This window comes from Thamnophis sirtalis, unplaced genomic scaffold (assembly GCF_051295495.1).
Source record: "Thamnophis sirtalis isolate CommonGarterSnake01/CBP01778 unplaced genomic scaffold, rThaSir2_p1.2 scaffold_2, whole genome shotgun sequence".
Lineage (NCBI taxonomy): Eukaryota > Metazoa > Chordata > Lepidosauria > Squamata > Natricidae > Thamnophis > Thamnophis sirtalis.
Genome location: NW_028261382.1, coordinates 57,625,018 through 57,645,874, shown reverse-complemented (window position 1 = coordinate 57,645,874; position 20,857 = coordinate 57,625,018). Strand labels below are relative to the sequence as shown.

Sequence of the window (20,857 nt, the reverse complement as noted above, 5' to 3'; positions counted from 1 at the left end):
GAGGAAGGAAGAACACCAGCAGGAGGAGAGGAGAAGGAAGAGGAAAAGGAGGAAAGAAGGAAGTGGAGGAGGGGGAAGGGAAGAAGAAAAGCAGGGGGAGGAGAGGAGAAGGAAGAGAAAAGGAAGAGGAAAAGGAGGAAAGAAGAAAGAGGAAGAAAAAGTGGAGGTGGAAAAGGAGGAGGAGGAGGAAGAGGAGGGGGAAAGGAAGAAGAAAACCAGGAGGAGGAGGGAAGGAAGAGGAAGAGAAAAGGAAGAGGAAAAGGAGGAAAGAAGGAAGAGGAAGAGGAGGAAAGGAGGGGGAAAGGAAGAAGAAAAGCAGGGGGAGGAGAGGAAGAGGAGGAGGAGAGGAGGGGGAGGAGAAGGGGGAAAGGAAGAAGAAAACCAGGAGGAGAGAAGGAAGGGAAGAGGAGGAAAGAAGGAAGAGGAAGAAAAAGAGGAGGGGGAGGAGGAAGAGGAGGGGGAGGAGGGGGGAAAGGAAGAAGAAAACCAGGAGGAGAGGAGAAGGAAGAGGAGGAAAGAAGGAGAGGAAGAAAAAGAGGAGGTGGAAAAGGAGGAGGAGGAAGAGGAGGGGGGAGGAGGGGGGAGAGGAAGAAGAAAACCAGGAGAAAGAGAGAAGGAAGAGGAAGAGAAGGAAGAGGAAGAGGAGGAAAGAAGGAAGAGGAAGAAAAAGAGGAAGAGGAAGAGGAGGAAGAGGAGAGGGGAGGTCGGGGGAAATAAAGAAGAAAACCAGGAGGAGGAGAGGAGAAGGAAGAGGAAGAGAAGAGGAAAAGGAGGAAAGAAGGAAGAGGAGGAGAGGAGGGGGAAAGAAAGAAGAAAAGCAGGGGGAGGAGAGGAGGAGGAAGGAGAAAGAAAGAAAGAGGAAAAAAAGAAAGAGAAAGAAAGAAAGAAAAGAAAAAAAGTGTGAACTGGAGACCACCAAGGAGAGCAGTCGCGGTGCCAGGACTTCCATTGTTCGGCATCCCTGCTCTGATCCAAAGAGAAGCTCCCCCCACCCCCTTTTCCCCTCCTTTAATGAAACCGCTCCATGGGAGCCGGCGAATAACTCTATTCTGACAATTAGAGCAAAAACAGAAAGAAAGAAAGAAAGACGACAAAAGCCTCCAGCCGCGCGGGAACCATCTGACAGGTTGGAAGGAGGAAGGCCGCGCGGATGGGCTGGGGCTCTCCCAACACCTCCGCCGTGCGGCGCATCCACAGATGGAGTCAACAAAGCCCCCGTCCTTCTTCCTCCGGCTCTGAGGGAGGAAGAAGCTCGCCCAAAGTTGTTCCCGGGGCCCCAGCAGAAGGCTTTCCAGCCCCATCCCTGGCGGGGCGCGCGCGGGGCCTGGCTCGCTGCCCGCTGGCGCCGCGTATGCTGATGAGCCTGCCTTCAGCTTCCCCCCCTCCAGTCCTGGCTGAGGCTTTGTGGCTTCATTAGCAGAGAGCGGGCTTCCAGACGCCGGTGCCCAGGGAAAACAGAGCCGCGCGCTTCGAGTTGTTTTCCAAAGTCTTCCCAACTGGCCCGTTGGGAAGACTCCTCTTCTGGCGCTGGGTTGGTGGCTCCAGGCTGGTCCTTTCTCCGGCAGATACGGAATTGGCCGGGGGAAGAGGAAGGGGGAAGAGGAGCAGGGGGAAACTGGTTGGCGCCAACGTTGGCCAGGGAGGGGGTTGGACTAGATGACCTACAAGGCCCCTTCCAACACTGACAGTGAGAACAATTAATCCGCGGAATGGCTTGCCTCCAGAAGTTGTGGGCTCCTCCATCACAGGAAGTTTTCAAGAAGAGGACAGGCATTTTTGTCTGGGATGGTACAGGTAGTCCTCCACTTACAACAATTCATTTAGCAGCGGTTCAAAGTCACGACAGCCCTGGAAACAAGGGGACTTATGACCGTTTTCCGTTGCAACGTTTGATCACCTGATCAAAATTCGGTTGCTTGGCAACCGGTTCATATCTATGACGGTTGCAGTGTCCCGGGGTCACACAATCTCCTTTCGCGACCTTCTGCCTATGGGGAAGCTGGATTCACTTTACAGCCAGGTCACTGAACTGAACAGCTGCAGTGACTCACTTAACAACGGTGGCAAGAAAAGTAGTTAAAAGGAGGCAAACTCGCTTAACAAATGCTTCACGTCGGAGCACTATAAATGATGGGATTTTTTTGTGGTCCTAAGCCGAGGACTTCCTGCATATTGCTTCCTGCCTGAGAAGGGGGTTGGACTAGAAGACCTCCAAGGTCCCTTCCAGCTCTGGATAGATAGATAGATAGATAGATAGATAGATAGATAGATGGATGGATGGATGGATGGATGGATGGATGGATGGATGGATGGATGGATGGATGGATGGATGGATAGATGGATAGATGATAGATGATGATAGATATAGATAGATAGATAGATAGATAGATAGATGAAAGAAAGAAAGAAAGAAAGAAAGAAAGAAAGAAAGAAAGAAAGAAAGAAAGAAAGAAAGAAAGAAAGAAAGAAAACAAATCAAGGAGAGAAGCAACTTTGAACTGAGGAGAAATTTCCTGGCAGTGAGGACAATTAATCAGTGGAAGAACTTGCCTCCAGAAGTTGTGAATCTTCCAACACTGGAAGTTTTAAAGAAGATGTTGGCTAACCATCTGTCTGAAGTGGTGTAGGGTTTCCTGCCTAGGCAGGGGGTTGGACTAGAAGATCTCCAAGGTCCCTTCCAGCTCTGCCGTTCTCTTATTCTACTCTGGCTGAGAGACGAAGAAAAGGAAGGTGAGCTGCATCCACCCCTCCCAATATATTTCTATTTCTTTGCCAAGGGAAGTTAGGAAGAAGACGGGAAAAACTAACAAAAACATGATTGGCAAAGCTGAGGACAGGAAGGCGATTAATCTGTCCAGCCTGGAATCTGTTCAGGAGGACCGGAGTCCTTTTCAAAAAATAAAATCTGGAGGGGCATCAGAACTGCCCCAATGTACGTTTTGGCTGCGGTTTGGTGGGGAAACGAAGGCGTCTGGCTCCAGGAATTCCTCGCCCGGGGTAATTTTCCTTGGCTTGGCTCTTCCAGGAAGTGAGGTTTTCCATGCCAGGCTGATTTTGCGACTGTCAGAGAGGAAGGAAGAGGCATTCCAAAGACCTGGCTGGGAGGTGCCCCAACTGCCCCCACCGAATAGTTTTTTTTAAAAAAGGAAGAGGGAAGGAGATTGATGGATCTCTTTAAAAAGAAACAGGAGCGAACCATTACCTAATGCGTGAAGGATTATATTAACAGAGTTGGAAGGGACCTTGCAGGTCATCTAGTCCAACCCCCTACCCAAGCAGGAGACCCTAAGCCATTTCTGACAGATGGCTCTCCAGTCTCTTCGTGACAGCTTCCCATAACTTCTGAAGGCAACTTCTGTTCCATGGGTTGATTGTCCTCACTGTCAGAAAATTCTTCCTTATTTCTAAATTAAATCTCTCCTTGTTCATTTTCCATCCATTATTCCTTGTCTGGCCTTCAGGTGCCTTGGAAAACAGCTTGACCCCCTCCACTCTCTGGCAGCCCCTCAAATATTGGAAGATGCTCTCATGTCTCCCCTAGTGCTTCTCTTCCCTAGACTAGCCATGCCCAATTCCTGCAACCGTCCATCGTATGTTTTAGCCTCCAGGCCTTTGATCATCTTAGATAGATTCAAATTAACAGAGTTGGAAGGGACGTTGGAGGTCATCTATTTCAACCCCCCGCCCAAGCAGAAGACCCTACACCATTTCTTACAGACAGCAGTCCAGTCTCTTCTTGAAAGCCTCCAGTGATGAAGCTCCCACAACTTCCGATGGCAACTTCTGTTCCATGGGTTGATGGTTCTCATTGTCAGGAAATTTATCCTTATTTCCAGGTTGAATCTCTCCTTGGTCAGTTTCCATCCATTGTTCCTTGTCTGGCCTTCGGGGGCTTTGGAAAATAGCTTGACCCCCTCCTCTCTGTGGCAACCCCTCAAATATTGGAAGTCTGCTATCCTGCCTCCCCTGGTCCTTCTCTTCACTAGACTAGCCATGCCCAGTTCCTGCAATGGTTCGTTGTATGTTTTAGTCTCCAGTCCCCTCAACATCCTGGTTGCTCTTCTCTGCACTTTTTCTGGTTTTGTTGGAAGCTGCAGAGGTGATTTACTGAAACTTCCTTGATATGGAATCTCTCAGGGCCTTGAACAGAAGGGCTCTCCAAAAGATGGCCACTTGAAGACTGGTGGACTTCAACTCCCAGAATTCCCCAGCCATATGGCTGGGGAATTCTAGGAGTTGAAGTCCACCAGTCTTCGAACTCTGGAAATTTCAGAGCTAAGACAGCAGAAGAATCCCAATGCTCCTTCTTTCAGGCTACAGATAGTCCCTGGCTTAGGAGCAGAATTGGGACCGGACGTTCTGTCGCTAAGCTAGGCGGTTGTTAAGTGAGCAGTGGCAAATTTTACGACCTTTTTTTTAATTTTTGGCCGCAGCTGTTGAGTGAATCAGGTAAGTCCTTAAGTGAATCCGGCTGACCTCGTTTGTCCAAAGGTCACAAAGGACGATCACCTGACCTCAGCTGCTTGCCAAATGTCCAAATTTTGACTATGGGGATGCAGTAATGGTCGCTAAGTGAGACCAAGTTGCTTTTTTTCCAGTCCCGTTGTAACTGGACTGGTCACTAAACAAAGCAAGAGTGATTTCCCACCGTTTGGAGAGGGAAAACACTCAGAAAACTGATGTGACATCTCTAAATGGTGGTGGCTCAGTGGTTAGAGGGCAGTACTGCAAGCTATTTTTGCTGACTGCTGTCTGCCTGGAATTTGACAGTTCAAATCTCACCAGGCTCAAGGTTGACTCAGCCTTCCATCCTTCCGAGGTGGGTCAAATAAGGACCCAGATGGTTGGGGGCAAAAGGTTGACTCTGTAAACTGCTTAGAGAGGGCTGGATAGCATTGTGAAGCAGTATATAAGTCTAAGTGCCCTTCCTTCCTTCCTTCCTTCCTTCCTTCCTTCCTTCCTTCCTTCCTTCCTTCCTTCCTTCCTTCCTTCCTTCCTTCCCTTCCCTTCCCTTCCTTCCTTCCCTTCCTTTCCTTCCTTCCTTTCCTTCCTTCCCTCCCTCCCTCCCACCCTCCCTCCCTCCCTTCCTTCCTTCCTTCCTTCCTTCCTTCCTTCCCTTCCCTTCCCTTCCTTCCTTCCCTTCCTTTCCTTCCTTCCTTTCCTTCCTTCCCTCCCTCCCTCCCACCCTCCCTCCCTTCCTTCCTTCCTTCCTTGGTGGTGCAATAGTTAGAATGCAGGATTGCAGGGTAATTCTGCCCACTGTCACCAGTTCGATCCTGATTGGCTCAAGGTTGACTCAGCCTTCCATCCTTCCGAGATGGGTAAAAGGAGGACCCAGATTGTTGGGGGTCAAGAGGCTGACTCTGTAAACTGCTTAGAGAGGGCTGGAAAGCACTGTGAAGCGGTATATAAGTCTGTGCTATTTTCTATTGCTTTGCCCTTCCTTCCTTCCTTCCTTCCTTCCATCCATCCATCCATCCTCCATCCTCTAGTTAGAAAGCAATATTGCAAGCTAACTCTACCGACTGCCAGCAGTTCAATTCTTACCAGCTCAAGGTTGATTCAGTCTTCCCTCCTTCAGAGATGGGTAAAAAGAAGACCCAGATTGTTGGGGGCAAGAGGCTGACTCTGTAAACCGCTTAGAGAGGGCTGTAAAAGCACTGTGAAGTGGTATATGTCTAAGTGCTATTATTATCTATCTATGTCTCATCTCTCTCTTTCTCTGTCTCTCTGTCTCTCTCTCCATCTCTCTGAATCTATCTATATGTATCTCTGTCTCTCTCTGTGTTGTCTGTCTTTCTGTCTGCTTATCTATCTATCTATCTATCTATCTATCTATCTATCTATCTATCTATCTATCTATCTATCTATCTATCTTTCTATTCTATTCTATTCTATTCTATTCTATTCTATTCTATTCTATTCTATCTATCAGAATGCAGTATTGCAAGCTAATTCTGCTGACTTGCAGGAGTTTGATTCTGACCAGCTCAAGGTTGACTCAGCCTTCCATCCTTCCAAGGTGGGTAAAATGAGGACCCAGATTGTTGGGGTCAAGAGGCTGACTCTGTAAACCGCTTAGAGAGGGCGGGAAAGTACTGTGAAGCGGTATATAAGTCTAAGTGCTATTGCTAGTGCTAAACCAGGAAGCAAATTCTTGGAGTCACTGCCTCTGTGTCATCATCCTGCCTTTTGGCCCTGAGACGCCTGCCCCAAATTTAAACAGCCCCCCCCCCCCCACCATGTTAGCCCACCAAAGGCAACCCACCCTGGCTTAGATTTTACCTTCTGACTTTATTTCCAGCGACCAGCATGTGGGGGGGACTCTCCTGGAGGTTGAGGCATGTGAAGTCACCCATAGGGCCACCGAGTTGCGTTACGCACTGCCCCGTTTCCACGTTGTAGAGGAGGATCTGAAAGAAACAGCACAGAAACACGGAGGGGGTCAGCTGAGGACAATGGACGGACTCGTGATTGTCTGCAGCTTGGATTTCATACATCATCTCTTTGGCTCGGTTTTAGGTTTCTGCAATTTATCTTCTGTCTGTAGGAGCTGGAACTGAGCAGAACATTTATTTGATTAAAAAATAAAATAAAACGGCCGAGTGAATCATAAAAGAGAGAATCATCATCTCCTTTTAAAGACCCCGTAATCTCTTGCGGGGTGGAGTCTGGGCAAACTGAATGGAGCAGAGTGTTTACTGGCCGGATGCCCTTCCTGTCGCCAGAGCCGAGTTTTGTTCAGCAGATCTATTCTCAATGTGCCCAGAGAGAGAAATATCTGCCTCTACCTTGGATTGAACTCACAGCCTGCTGATTGTGAGGGGAAAGATCCACCTCAAGGGCACTGCACCACAAATTTTGGGCCCAACTGTGGTCGTAAATTGAGGACTATCTGTAACTGATCACTGTTGCAACCGTACAGCAAGGCAGGAGATGATGAGGGCTGCAAGGGTTCAGGTATGAAAATGTTTGTTAGGTAAGCTCCCTGTTAGGAGAGCGAGTATGTTCAGCAAAGCGTTGTGAGAGTTGTGTTGGAGAACACACAAACCAGCATACCGAGACACTGCAGTTTAAATATCCTTTTACTTTCGTGGAAATAGAGGTATTAGAGTCCATCAAACAGTCCAAGTCATACACGGATAAGACAGTCAGTCATCAATGTCTTTCAATTAAGGGATAATCCAAATAATATAGTCCAGTAATCATATAATCAGTTCAGTACTCAAAATTTGCTAGCAGTTGCAAAACTTACAATAGCTGACGGCACTTTCTAACAGCCAGCTTCCAAAACACTCTGATCAGATCAGCCCAGCATCTAACAAAACAGAGAGCTAACAGTCGTTCTGGCTCCCTCTTATGGCCAATTGAGGAAAACAGCAACCAATCACATTTTACAGTATGATTTAAAGAAACGGGTACAGCATTGTTACATGATTTATATATTGCCAACCCAACTGTTAGAATTATATTCCTAACATTTATTTCAGATTATTTATTTATGGCTTTATTAAAACGAATCACACAGCTTTAATCCAAGGCAATGAAGCTTGGCTATTTTGAGGGATAGCCATCTGGAATAGCGATACGTTGATAAAAGCATTGGCCTTCTAATGCAATGTTTCTCAACCTGGGCAATTTCAAGACCTATGCAACTGAGGCTGGGGAATTCTGGGAGTTGAAGTCCACAGGTTCTTGCCAAGGTTGAGACAGGCTGTTCTACGTCGAATCCTGCATCCAATTTTGGTCACCACACTATAAAAAGATGTGGAGACTCTAGAAAGAGTGCAGAGGAGAGCAACAAAGATGATGAGGGGACTGGAGGCTAAAACATATAAAGAACGGTTGCAGGAACTGGGGATGTCTAGTTTAATAAAAAGAAGGACTAGGGGAGACATGATAGCAGTCTTCCAATATCTCAGGGGTTGCCACAAAGAAGAGGGAGTCAAGCTATTCTCCAAGGCACCTGAGGGTAGAACAAGAAGCAATGGGTGGAAACTAATCAAGGAGAGATTCAACCTGGAAATAAGGAGAAATTTCCTGACAGTGAGAGCAATCAACCCATGGAACAGAAGTTGCCTTCAGAGGTTGTGGGAGCTTCATCACTGGAGGCTTTCAAGAAGAGACTGAAGTGCCATGTCAGAAATGATGTAGGGTCTCCTGCTTGGATGAGGGGTTGGACTAGATGACCTACAAGGTCCCTTCCAATCTGTTAATGTCGCTGGAGTTAAGCTACCATCATTCCTGTTCAGTGGTTGAGGTTGACTAGGCTTGGGTTAAGTCATGCGAGTTGGACAACCTTCTCAGATGCTCTTTTGAGATTCAGCCTTTTCTCAACTGCCCTTCCCTTTTGTGGACCCTGAGCTTAGCAAATAGGATCAGGTGGATTCTTTCAAAGTGGATTCACATGATCCCTAGCATTCAAAGCTAGAAAGCGGGAGACGGTGAGTTTCTAGTCCCACCTCAGCCATGAAAGCTATCTGGGTGACTTTGGGCCACTCGCCTCTCTCTACATCCAACTCACTTTGTGGGGCTGCTGTTTCTGTGGGGGAAAGAGGAGGAGGAAGGTGTATGTTGGAGATGGTTGCTGCCTTCCCCAGTGAAAATAATAAGGGGAATAGAATTCTTTATTGGCCTAGTGTGGTTGGACACTCAATCAAATCGTACTAGGAACAAATAATACAATATAAATTGTAAAGATACAAGCAACATGGTTATAGAAGTGGGGAGAGGTATGTACTAGGAAGGATGAGAAGAAGAATAGTAATACAGTCTTAGTAAATAGTTGGACGGTGTTTATGGGGTTTAATTGTTTAGCAGAGCAATGGCATTCGGGAGAAAACTGTCCTTGTGTCTAGTTGTCTTGGTGTGCAGTGCCTTAAAGCAGTTTTGAGGGCAGAAGTTGAAATCATTTACGTTTCAATAATAAAGGCAGGATATCAATCAATCAATCAATCAAGGGCTCCAGACTATGCCCTTTTGCCAGGGACAACAGATACCAGAGGCCAACCTTCAGAAACCCAACAACTTCCAAGCTCTCAAAAATCAAAATTTCTGGACTCCAATCCCCTCCCACCCCCGCCGTTCTGCTTTACACTGAATAATTCAACGTATCCCCAAATGCCTTAACTCGGCCTTCGCCGTGACGTTGAGTTAAAGACCCCGGAGATAAGAGAAGGGGCGGTGGGGGTGGGGAGAACACCACAACACAACGGCATCCATTTCACGGGCGAATCTTCCCATGTTACAAATCCCTCGACGGTCTCCTGCTGTCTCACCCCCTCTCCCCTCGCTTGCTCTTTTAATAAGGCTGAGTGAACGGGACTTTGTTGGGCTACGGCAGAGGGGGCTCAATTATTCATGGCTGAGATTTTCTCCGGCACTTGGCCGATGCATTAGCCCTATAAATGCCACCTCTGCGCCAGGGTAAAAGTTGGTCACTGGGAACCGTTCGCCTCGGGCAGAAAGGCGGGGTGGGACGGGCAAATGGGCACAGGGGTAAAGAATTGGATTGTTACTTTGTAAATGGTTTGTTTGTTTTGCAGCCCCGATGCAAAGATTTGGAAAACGAATGTCAGAATTCCAAGGGATGCCCTAATTAAATCATGAGCCTCCAGCCAAGCTTCAAAAGAAATCCAGTTATTTATTGGGAGCAACATGTCTGCACGCACCCAAGTGAAGCCAGTTCTGACCCCACGTAATTTACAGCCCAATTATGGCACTTGTCCCGTCCCCCCCCCCCCGGCTCCATGGTGTGTTATAAATCACATTTTCTAATTCGTGAACTGTAGAGATCACTCCCCTTCGGCTGTTGCAGGTAACCTAGGATATAGCCTTGAGAAAGGTATGTGTGGAGTGTCCTTCTGGTTGTGGCTGCCATGCTGTTCCATCAGTTTGTAACCTGAGAACTGCCTCTATAACCCCAGAAAAGCAGACATATTGGATAATAAATCTAAGGTAAGGGTAAAGGTTCCACTCACACCTATGTGCTAGTTGTTCCCGCCTCTAGGGGGCGGTGCTCATCTCCGTTTCTAAGCTGAAGAGCCAGCGCTGTCCAAAGACATCTCCGTGGTCATGTGGCTGGCATGACTAAACACTGAAGGCGCACGGAACGTTGTCACCTTCCCGCCAAAGGTGGCTCCTATTTTTCTACTTGCATTTTTACGTGCTTTCGAACTGCTAGGTTAGCAGAAGCTGGGACAAGTAATGGGAGCCCCCTCCGTTACGCGGCGCTAGGGATTCGACCCCCCCGAACTGCCGACTTTTCTGATCAACAAGCTCAGCGTCTTAGCCACTGAGCCACCGTGTCCCTTTTTGAAAATTTGGAAAACCAACTAATGGAAGGAAGGAACAAGCGGAGGAGAGAGAGCGAAAAGACACGGTTAGGTGAAAAATGAGGAACGAGAGAGAAGGAGAGAGGGAGAGAATGTGTGGATTAAAAAAAAAACAAAATGGGAGGGTAGAGAGGAAAACAGTTAATATGCATGAATAATGGATGCTTGATTTAAAAGCAGTTTGCTCCGATATGATGTAATTTTTTGACAGCCAGCCAGCCAGTCTGTCTTGCAATTCCTTGCCACAGAAAACCCAGCCTGGGGAAGGAAAAAAAACTCTGCATTTTATGCTATTCCAAAGGTGATTTTTTTTCCATGGGCAGGTGTGTATATGTGGGCTCATGCCCCCTCTCCTTTGCATTCAGGAGTGGGTTGCTTCTACATCAGGGACCCAAAAGGGGGAGGTTTTTCCTACAGACCGCAAGGGGGCTGCTATCGCATGCTGCCTGCCTCCCGTGGATGGGGGCTTCCCTTGTTGGCGCGGATGGATTTCTGTCTTGGTGCCGGTCAACAGACAGGGGGTTGGGACCAGAGGTGGTATTCAGCAGGTTCCGACCGGTTCGCCCAAACCGGTAGCAGAAATTGTGGCTGGCCTCGCCCACCCACCCCAGCTCTATGGCTTTCCATTTAGACCCTTTTTTAAGCCAAAGCACATGCGCAGAAGGCTGAGCACATGTGTGGACATGGCTCATGGGCTCACATTTGCAAAACGGTAGGGAGGGTAAGTGAATACCACTCCAGTGGGGGGGACACTTGTTCTACGTCACGGCTATTTTGTTGTGAGCTGCATCAGGATTGGGCGTGGCCAGCTTGACAGCACTCATGTTGGGGGCACCTGGGGTGGCCTGAGCGCTCTTCCAGCAAAAATGGGCTCCCGAGCTCTTTTCTCAGCCGCGATGCCAGCAAAAATGGAACCTGTGGTCCTCCCAAGCTCCGTTTTTGCTGACAGAGGCACCGCGGGTAAACACTCTGTGGGCTGGATTTGGCCCCTGGGCCTTGAGTTTGACACCTCTGTTCTACGTGATGCTAAACAAGAGATTTAATCATAAAGAAATACCATATTTTTCAGCGTATAAGACACATCTTCCCACCCACCTAAAAGAGGGTGGAAATGTTGATGCATCTTATAAACTGAATACAGCCATTTTTGGCCTCCCCAAGCCCCACCCCAGCATCCCATTTTTGAGAAAAATGGGTCATTTTTCACAAAAACGGAGGTATTTTTGCCTTCCCCCAGCCCCCAGCAGCACTCTGCAGACTTCAGCAGGGTTGGAGGAGACAAAAATGCCCCCATTTTTGCAAAAATAACCTGTTTTTTTGCAAAAACGGGGGCATTTTTGCCTTCCCCCAGCCCTGCTGAAGCGTGTAGAGTGCTCCTGGGGGCCAGGGAGGACAAAAACATTCTTTGAAATCTTGGTGTGTCTTATACACTGGTGCATCTTATAGTCTGAAAAATACGGTACTTGGAAGATCCCAATGAAGCCAAGGCTTCGTGAGACATCACGAATCAACAGCATCCAACCCAACTCCAAAACCCATGTTCCCCAACTCTCTTCTTCGTATCTAGCTTGGTGCACGGAGGACTGCCGATGCTTTTCCATAAAACCAGGGCCAAAGCAGCCCCTCTCCTTTTAGGCTGGGGCTAAAAGAGAGTCAAAGCCATCAGCTCAAAGGTGTTTATTTGCCAAGCAGGGCCGGACCAGGGGTACAGAGCCGTGCCAGAGCACCTGCAGTCTCTTCTGTTTGTGCTTGTTGGGTCTGTCCTGCCAAGTGGGGAACTGAGCCAAGCCAGGCGAGGTGGGGAAGAGGCAGACGTCTGTCGGCGGCAAAATGGAGGTAGCCAAATTCGTTTGAGCCCCGAAGAAAAGATGAAAGGGCGAGTTCCAACTGGCTGAAGATGGACTAGTCATGGGGGAAGGGGCTGGGAAGAGGGGAACCTTTCTGTATCTTTTGAGTGCGGGAAACTCAGATCTTGCCTAACTTTACCGCAGTTCTTAGTAAAATAACCTTTCACTTCAATCAAATGGGAATCGAGGGTCTTTCTTTCCTGAGGGATCAGACTGGGACGCGACTGACACCGGGCATGGGGAGGATGAGAAGATGAGGGGTGCGGCCAGGGGTGGGTTTCAAAACTTTTCACTACCGGTTCTGTGAAGCAAAACCCAAGAGAATTGGTTCGGGCCAGCCTGCCATTACTACCAGCTCTGAAAGGTATGCCAGATTTTTAATACCTATTCGGCCGAACCCGACCGAACCGGTAGGAACCCACCTCTGGGTATGGCCCTGATTGTATGTCTTGAATTAAGAGGCTACTCAACGGCCAGGTGGAGATTCTGATTTTTAAGAAATAGGGTCAATCTGAACTGTGAACATTGGTGAAAAAAGGACTCAAATCTGCAAATTTTGAATTTTCTTTTGGAAAGGAAATGTTTCTATGCGTTACCGATGAGTTTGGGAAACGGCGAAGATTAAAGGCTCTCAATATAAATTGGTTTCATTGTTTTAAACCCACTTTTACAGCAGGGCAAGATCGTAATTGGGCGCCAAAGATGAAAAAAAACCCAATCTTTTAAATAAAGTGGCTAGCTTTGAGGGGTCACTCGGTTTTTAAGCTTCTCGAAAATCAAAATTGATCGCTCTTGCGGTGAGGGGGAAATTTGCATTTGGAGCAGAACGGAGACAGTCCGGTAGGGTAAATTAGCCAAATGAAAATTACTTGATGGGCTATAAAACAGCAATAATATATATCTATATCTATATCTACCTATATCTATATCTATATCATATCTACCTATCTATCTATCTATCTATCTATCTATCTATCTATCATCTATCTATATCATATCTATCTATCTATCTATCATCTATATCTATATCATATCTATCTATCTATCTATCTATCTATCTATCTATCTATCTATCTATCTATCTATCTATCTATCTACCCATCTACCCATCTATATCTATATCATATCTATCTATCTATCTATCTATCTATCTATCTATCTATCTATCTATCTATCTATCTATCTATCTATCTATCTATCTATCTATCTATCTACCCATCTACCCATCTATATCTATATCATATCTATCTATCTATCTATCTATCTATCTATCTATCTATCTATCTATCTATCTATCTACCTACCTACCTACCTACCTACCTACCTACCTACCTACCTACCTATCTTTATATCATATCTATCTATCTATCTATCTATCTATCTATCTATCTATCTGTCTGTCTATCTATCTATCTATCTATCTCTATCTCATCTATCTATCTATCTATCATCTATCTATCTATCTATCATCATCATCTATCATGTATGTATGTATGTATGCATGCATGCATGCATGCATATATGTATTTAGTGTCACAACCCCTGGTATGCCCAAATATGGGAGGAAGCCTACTGCTTCCATTTCTCTGTCTATCGGCTCGTCACAAGAGACCATCCAGACAGAAACCCAATATTTTTACTGTTGCCTTTGTTACATTTGTGTTGATCAGCTGAGCCAGGGAAATAGGTATGTATTTAGTGTCACAACCCCTGGTATGCCCAAATATGGGAGGAAGTCTATTGCTTCCATTTCTATATATATATATAAAGCAAGGAGTAATTGTAGTCATGTGGAAGATTCACAGCACCCACTTAAACCTGATCCAGGGCATCTAAATGCTTTGGATAGACATATGCAGAATCCTGGGCTGGCAACATAATGCCTGTGTGTGTGTGTGTGAGCGTGTGTGTGTGTGTTGTGTTGTGTTTCTCATCCCACCCGGAAGAGTGCCAAAAGGTACCGATACGTCTTCTGTAACAATCTAGAGACAAATCATTGACTTCTGACCAGATTAATCCACTCGTGCAAAGTCCCTTTGTGTCTGGGGAATAATTATCATAATAGACATTAGTAATTAGTTTTTGGTGTGATGTCAGCCAGCCTGGCAATGCCAACCAGCCACTGTCCTTGTCAAACACATCTCGGCTGTCTGGGCTCTTTCTGCTCCATCTCCCTGATTAAAATAAACACTGATGCGCCGCTCGGAAGCCATCTGTCCAACGCGCACCAAAACTGGAAACCTATTCGGGAGATCGCGCGGATGCCTAAACTGGCAACTGGGAGCCCCCCCCCCCGAGATCTCTTGTATTGGGGTGATTGTGTGGTTGGTTCTTCAGCTAGAACAGGGGTGGCAAACTGGGGGTCTTCAGCATTGTAGTTGAACTCCGCGGGCTGGGGGGTGTAGCACTCCGCCAGCCAAAAAGGGGTGCGGGGGAATGCACAATGGCCCCCACACCATTTTTGGCCTGGATGGCCTCCTGCAGCACCCTGCCATCCAAAAAGGGGCATGGGGGGGCCACAGGAGCCCCCCCAAATGCCCTGATGCCGAAATGGGGCACAGGGTGGCTGCGCGAGGGCCCCCCCTTGCCCCATTTTATCCGGCAGAGGCATCGCGGGGCAGATCTAAGCGCCCCATGGGCCGTATTCAGCCCACAGGCCTTGAGTTTGACACCCCTGAGCTAAAACCTGGAGATTCATCCAAGATCTCAGGAGTTTCTCTCCATGACTCCAATCTTAGCAAGGAAGGGGCATGAATTCTCAAGGAAGTCGTGGCAGCACTGAAAAAAGTGATTTCACGACCGTTTTTTTCACACTTATGACAGTTGCAGCCTCCCCCGTGGTCACGTGATCGAAATGTGGGTGCTTGGGAACTGACTAGCGGTTTATGACGCGTTGTAGTGTCCTGGGGTTATGAGATCGCCTTCTGCGACCTTCTGGACAAGCAAAATTAATGGGGAAACCAGGTTCACTTAACAATTGGCAGCGATTCGCTTAACAAAGGTGGCAAGTAATGGTAATGGTTCCCCTGGCACAGATGCGCTAGTCGTTCCTGACTCTAGGGGGCGGTGCTCATCTCTGTTTCAAAGGCAAAGAGCCAGCACTGTCCGAAGACGTCTCCGAGGTCATGTGGCCGGCATGACCCACCAAAGGTGGTCCCTATTTTTCCACTTGCATTTTTCTACTTGCTTTCGAACTGCTAGGTTGGCAGAAGCTGGGACAAGTCACGGGAGCTCCCTCCGTTACGCGGCGCTGGGGATTCGAACCGCCGACCTTTCTGATTGACAAGCTCAGTGTCTTAGCCACTGAGCCACCACGTCCCTTGTTAGCAATACTACAATCTTTATTATGTGGCACCTCTTCATTGTATTCTCGGGAAATTCAATTGGCTCCCGACTCTGCTGTCATTTCGGAAAGCTTTAGAAATTCGGACGCCCACCTGGGCACGGTGGGGAGAGGTTAATTGAACCTGTGAGGCTGATGGCGATTTATGGATGCCTTGCGCTGTCCTCGGTTGTCATGACGTGTTTTAACGTTAATTTGTGTTGAGTTTTTTTTAAGCCCTGGGTGAGCCAGCCGTGTAATTCATTTTAATAAACCCATAAATAAACAATCTGAAATAACGTTTTCATACCTAAATCCTTGGCAGTCCTTACCATCCCCTGCCTCGCCGTAAAGTGGCAACAGCGATCAGTTACAGGTAGTCCTCAATTTACGCCCAAAATTTGAGTGGTGCAGTGGTCTAGAGGTGGAACTCCCATCTCACAATGAGGAGGCTGTGAGTTCGATTCTAGGTAGAGTCAGATATTTCTCTCTGGGCACGATGGGAATATATCTGCCGAACAAAACTCCGCATTGGCGACAGGGAAGAGCATCCGGCCAGTAAACATTCAGTTCCATTCAGTTGCCCTGATTCCACCCCGCGAGGGATGATGTGGTCATGAAAGGTCATTGAGTTCGGCCCAAAGTTTCTGTTGCTAGGTGAGACTTTGGATTTTGCCCCGTTTTATGACCTTTCTTGCCACCGTTGTTAAGGGAATCCCTGAAGTGGTTAAGTTAGCAGCACGGTTGTTAAGTGAATCGGGTTTCCCTACAGACTTTGCTCGTCAAAAGGTCGCAAAAGGAGAAACCACGTGACCCTGGGACACGGCAACCGCCACAATACGAGTCAGTTGCTCAGCCTCCGACTTTTGATCACCTGTGGCAAATGCTTCAACGGTCGTAAGTCTGAAAGACGATCGTAAGTCCCTTCTTTTTCAGTGCCATTGTAATTTCAGTCACTAAATGAGCTGCTAGAAAGTCAAGGACTATTTGGCAAATTTTGGAAGTTTGCAAGAGTTCCAGTTCTACCCAAAAAGAAAAAAAAGTGCCCTGTTTAGGCACAGAAACTTGTTGGATGCAATTTTTAAACTGACTACCATATTTTTTGGAGTATAAGACGCACCTTTTTCTCTCTCAAAAAAAGAGGGTGAAAATCTGGGCTTATATACTGAATACAGCATTTTTGGCCTCCCAAAACCCTACCCCTTAGCAAAAATGGACATGTGGAGAGTTTGGGAGGCTTGCAAAATGCTCCTGGTGGCTGGGGAGGGCAAAAAAGAGAAAAAAATGGGCCGTTTTTGTGCTGCCACCCCCCAGCCCCCAGGAGCATTCTACAAGCCTCCCAAAGCTCTGCATGCCATTTTTTTTTGCAAAAAACGGGCTGTTTTTTGCTCATTTTTGCGCCCCCCCCAGCCCCCAGGAGCATTCTACAAGCCTCCCAAACCTCTGCATGCCCCCCCCTTTTTTTTTTTTGCAAAAAACAAGGCGTGCAGAGGGTTTGGGAAGCCTTCAGAGTGAATATATAAGGGTATGGCTAGCTGATGAGAGCTAAATAGCTTGAAATAGATCTATACTAGTCTCCCTTTATTTATTTATCAGCACAAATACTACACACACACACACACACACACAGATAGACAGATATAGATAGATGGTAGAGATAGAGAATATATATGTGTGTGTGTGTGTGTGTGTGTGTGTGTGTGTGTTTTATTTGTGCTGATAAATAAATAAAGGGAGACTAGTATAGATCTATTTCAAGCTATTGAGCTCTCATCAGCTAGCCATGATGGAGGCGGTTGGCTTCCTCCCATAATTGGGGCTTACCAGGGGTTGTAAAAATCTAATATATATAAGTATATAAGTATATAAGTATATAAGTATATAAGTATATAAGTATATAAGTATATAAGTATATAAGTATATAAGTATATATATATATATATATATATATATATATATATATATATATATATATATATATATATATATATATATATATATATATATATATATATATATATTGTTGTATTTGTGCTGATAAATAACAACAAACAACAAAATGTAACAAAAAGGCAACAGTAAAAATATTGGGTTTCTGCCTGGATGGTCTCTTGTGAGTAGTGATCTTCCTCTTCAAAATCATGATGCGCACCTTATAGTCCGAAAAAGATGACATTTTATTGGTCTGCCTTTATAATGCCGGTTAGGAGGCTACAGAAATAAACAAGCAAATATCTGCATTGATTCAGTTAGCCTCTGTGTTTTAAAACGTCAGGGAGCGGTGCCCATAAACATTTAACTGCCTAGCTGTAGCCGGAAGAACGGTATTTAAAAGAAAGCTAAGATACGAAAGGAGCTGAAGCCTGCACCTAATAAAAACCTATAGATTGGGAAGTTGTCCATTCCAACCTAATTCAGCTGTTTAATTTTTTCTGGGCTGCAAGCTTCCTCTGCTCCCATTTGCCAATTCAGCACACGGATAAAAATCCACGTGTGTTTTAATGCACCTTCGTTGCACGGCACACATTTTTAACGTGCCTTCAACGCATTGTTAGATACATTAGGGCAGCTTCGTCTTTAACACGCGCATTTTCAGATCACGTTCCTTAACAAGCATGCGCCTTAGCGTCCGTTTATTCAACGGCATCGCACATCGGCATGTAAAGCACGCTCCAAGGGAGTATATGTCAGCTCTGGCACTCACTCACAACGGCTCGGAGCTGCCACTCCGCTGGTGGGGAGATCTGCGACTGGGGCATTTCGGGACTTGTTTCCCTGCCGCGCCAAGAGCTTGAAGGACTTCGGATCATGCAGGGATTTTCGTACGGAACGGCACGAGCGCAGGCATGGCAATGTAAACCAGCCTAGTCTGTCACGTCATCAGAGTATATTGGATGTATTGTGTGTGTGTGTGTACTGTGTTTCCCTGAAAATAAGACAGGGTCTTATTTTCTTTCTTATTCTGATCCCCCCGAAATAAGCGCTAGGCCTTATTATTTTTGAGGTGCAAGAGGAAGCAAGCATGGTCACCTTGTGGCTGCTGCTGCTATGTTGCAATATTTTCAGGGAGGGCTTATTTTTTGGGGGGGCTTATTTTAGCGCATGCTATTGGGCTTATTATCTGGGGAGGTCTTGTTTTTTGGGGAAACAGGGTAGGAGAAGGCGGGGCAGAGGAGGCTTTAAATCAGGGATGGGTTTCAAATTTTTTAAGAACCTCTTCTGTAGCTGTGGCCTGCTTTGTGGGAGTGGCTTGCCGGCCATGTGACCAGGTGGAAGTGGCTTGCAGACCATGTGACTGTGTGGGAGTGGCTTGCTGGCCATGTGACTGTGTGGGAGTGGCTTGCTGGCCATGTGACTGGGTGGAAGTGGCTTGCTGGCCATGTGACCAGGTGGGAGTGGCCAACTTGTAAAATGTGGTGAAACTCACTTAACAACGCTCTTGCTTAGCAACCAAAATGTTGGCTCAGAAAATCTGGCATTTGAAGCATGCAAGTCTTAAAGCTGTCAAGTGACAAGACCCTTGCACCCCTAACCCTTTAGAAAAAAAAACCCCAGGGGTGTTCAAACTTGGCAGCTTTAAGACTTGTGGACTTCAACTCCCAGAATCCCTCCTCTCGCTCTTCATCTTGATGATGTGCAGACGGGCAGGGGGAGGGAGGGAGGGAGCTGGAACCAGTTCTAAACGGCACTGTAGATTTGTGGAACCTCTTCTATAGAAGAGGTTGGAACTGGCGGGAACCCAGCCCTGGTTTAAATGGTGGAAGGAAGTAGGGAATTACAGGCTTGACTTTAATTCACTTGTGTTTTGCGCCGTGGAAGTACCGGGAGAGGGTTATAAAGATTAGTTACCACGAACTACCTGCTTAAGTCGCCTTGCTTCGTTTTCTGTGCCTGAATGGAACCTGACATTATAGGTTTGGAAAACACGAAAGGGGTGAACCACCCGTGCCGAATAATTTTTCCATCCTGCTCTTCCTCTTAGCGTTGTTGTTTCGATCTACGTAAGCTGCCCGCAGTCGCCGAGGAGGGAGACGGGAAATTTGCATTCAAAAGTAAATAATGATACAGCCTGCGTTGTTTCGGAGGCCCTGCTGAAAGCGTTGCATAGGCCCAGGATCCAATTATTTATTAGTCCTGCTTAGGAAGGGAGAGGTTGAGGAAAAGAAATGAATTGCCGGAGGCTACGGCGGACGAGATGAAATCTCTTCCAGATATCGTACCGTGCTGATTTGACAGGGGCTGTGATTGGCATCAATTTGTGATGAGCGGTGTAGCTAACTAGAAGCACAAAGCCCACGAGCCTTAGGACAGGCAGACTGGAGAGATGTCAGGCTCCCCCTCCCCAAACCCCCAACCCATATTATCATGACCTCAGGGGTCAGCTCAAGAGACTCGGGAGCACAACAGAAAGATTCCCTCCCCTCCCTTTTTGAGATTACGGTCTACAGGTAAGTCCTTACGAGCCCAAAATTTACGTTTGCAAAAGGAGACATTTGTTAAGTGGATTCCGCCCCATTTCACCGCACAGAGTTGGAAGGGACTTTAGAGATTAACAAAGTTGGAAGGGACCCTTGTAGGTCATCGAGCCCAACCCCCCTGGACAAACAGGAGACCTTACACCATTTCTGACAGATGGCGGTCCAGTCTTTTCTTGAAAGTTATCCAATGATGAAGCCCCCGCAACTTCCGAAGACAACTTCTGTTCCATGGATTGATTGTTCTCACTGTCAGAAAGTTCCTCCTTATTTCCAGGTTGAATCTCTCCTTGGTCAGTTTCCATCCACTGTTCCTTGTCTGGCCTTCGGGGGCTTTGGAAAATAGCTTGCCCCCCTCCTCCCAGTGGCAGCCCCTCAAAAGTCTCCCCTGGTCCTTCTCTTCACTAGACTAGCCATGCCCAGTTCCTGCAACTGTTCATCATATGTTTTAGCCTCCAGTCCTCTAATCATCCTGGTTGCTCTTTTCTGCACTCTTTCTAGAGTCTCAAAGTCTTTTTATAGTGTGGTAATCAAAACTGGGTGGGGTATTCTAGGTCTTACTAAGGCTTTATAGAATGGGATTAGTATCTCACTCCTCCTCCTCCTCCTCCTCCAACCACTACTCAATACTGGAATTCTCCTAATTTCTGGACAAATGACTGCCCAGTCTCAAAACCTTCCAATAATGGAGGACCCATAACTATTCCACTGCTTAACAGCTCTCAAGAGAGCTGAGGTGATGCATGGTTAGAGGGCAGTACTGCTGGCTACTTCAGCTGACTGGTAGCTGCACTTTGGCAGTTTAAATCTCATTGGCTCAAGGTTGACTCAGCCTTCCGTCCTTCCAAGGTGGGTAAAATGAGAACCCAGATGGTTGGG

At 46.8% G+C, this 20,857-nt stretch overlaps 1 protein-coding gene across 1 annotated transcript in view; it reads right to left on the bottom strand.

Annotated features, from left to right (window-relative positions):
* The window catches only part of FBXW8 (F-box and WD repeat domain containing 8), an 82,283-nt gene that overhangs the window by 11,944 nt on the left and 49,482 nt on the right, over window positions 1-20,857 (bottom strand). Inside the window, exon 8 of the mRNA XM_087705671.1 lies at window positions 6,286-6,413. Within this exon, the coding sequence (XP_087561797.1) occupies window positions 6,286-6,413 (128 nt within the window). The remainder of the gene's footprint in view (window positions 1-6,285; window positions 6,414-20,857) is intronic.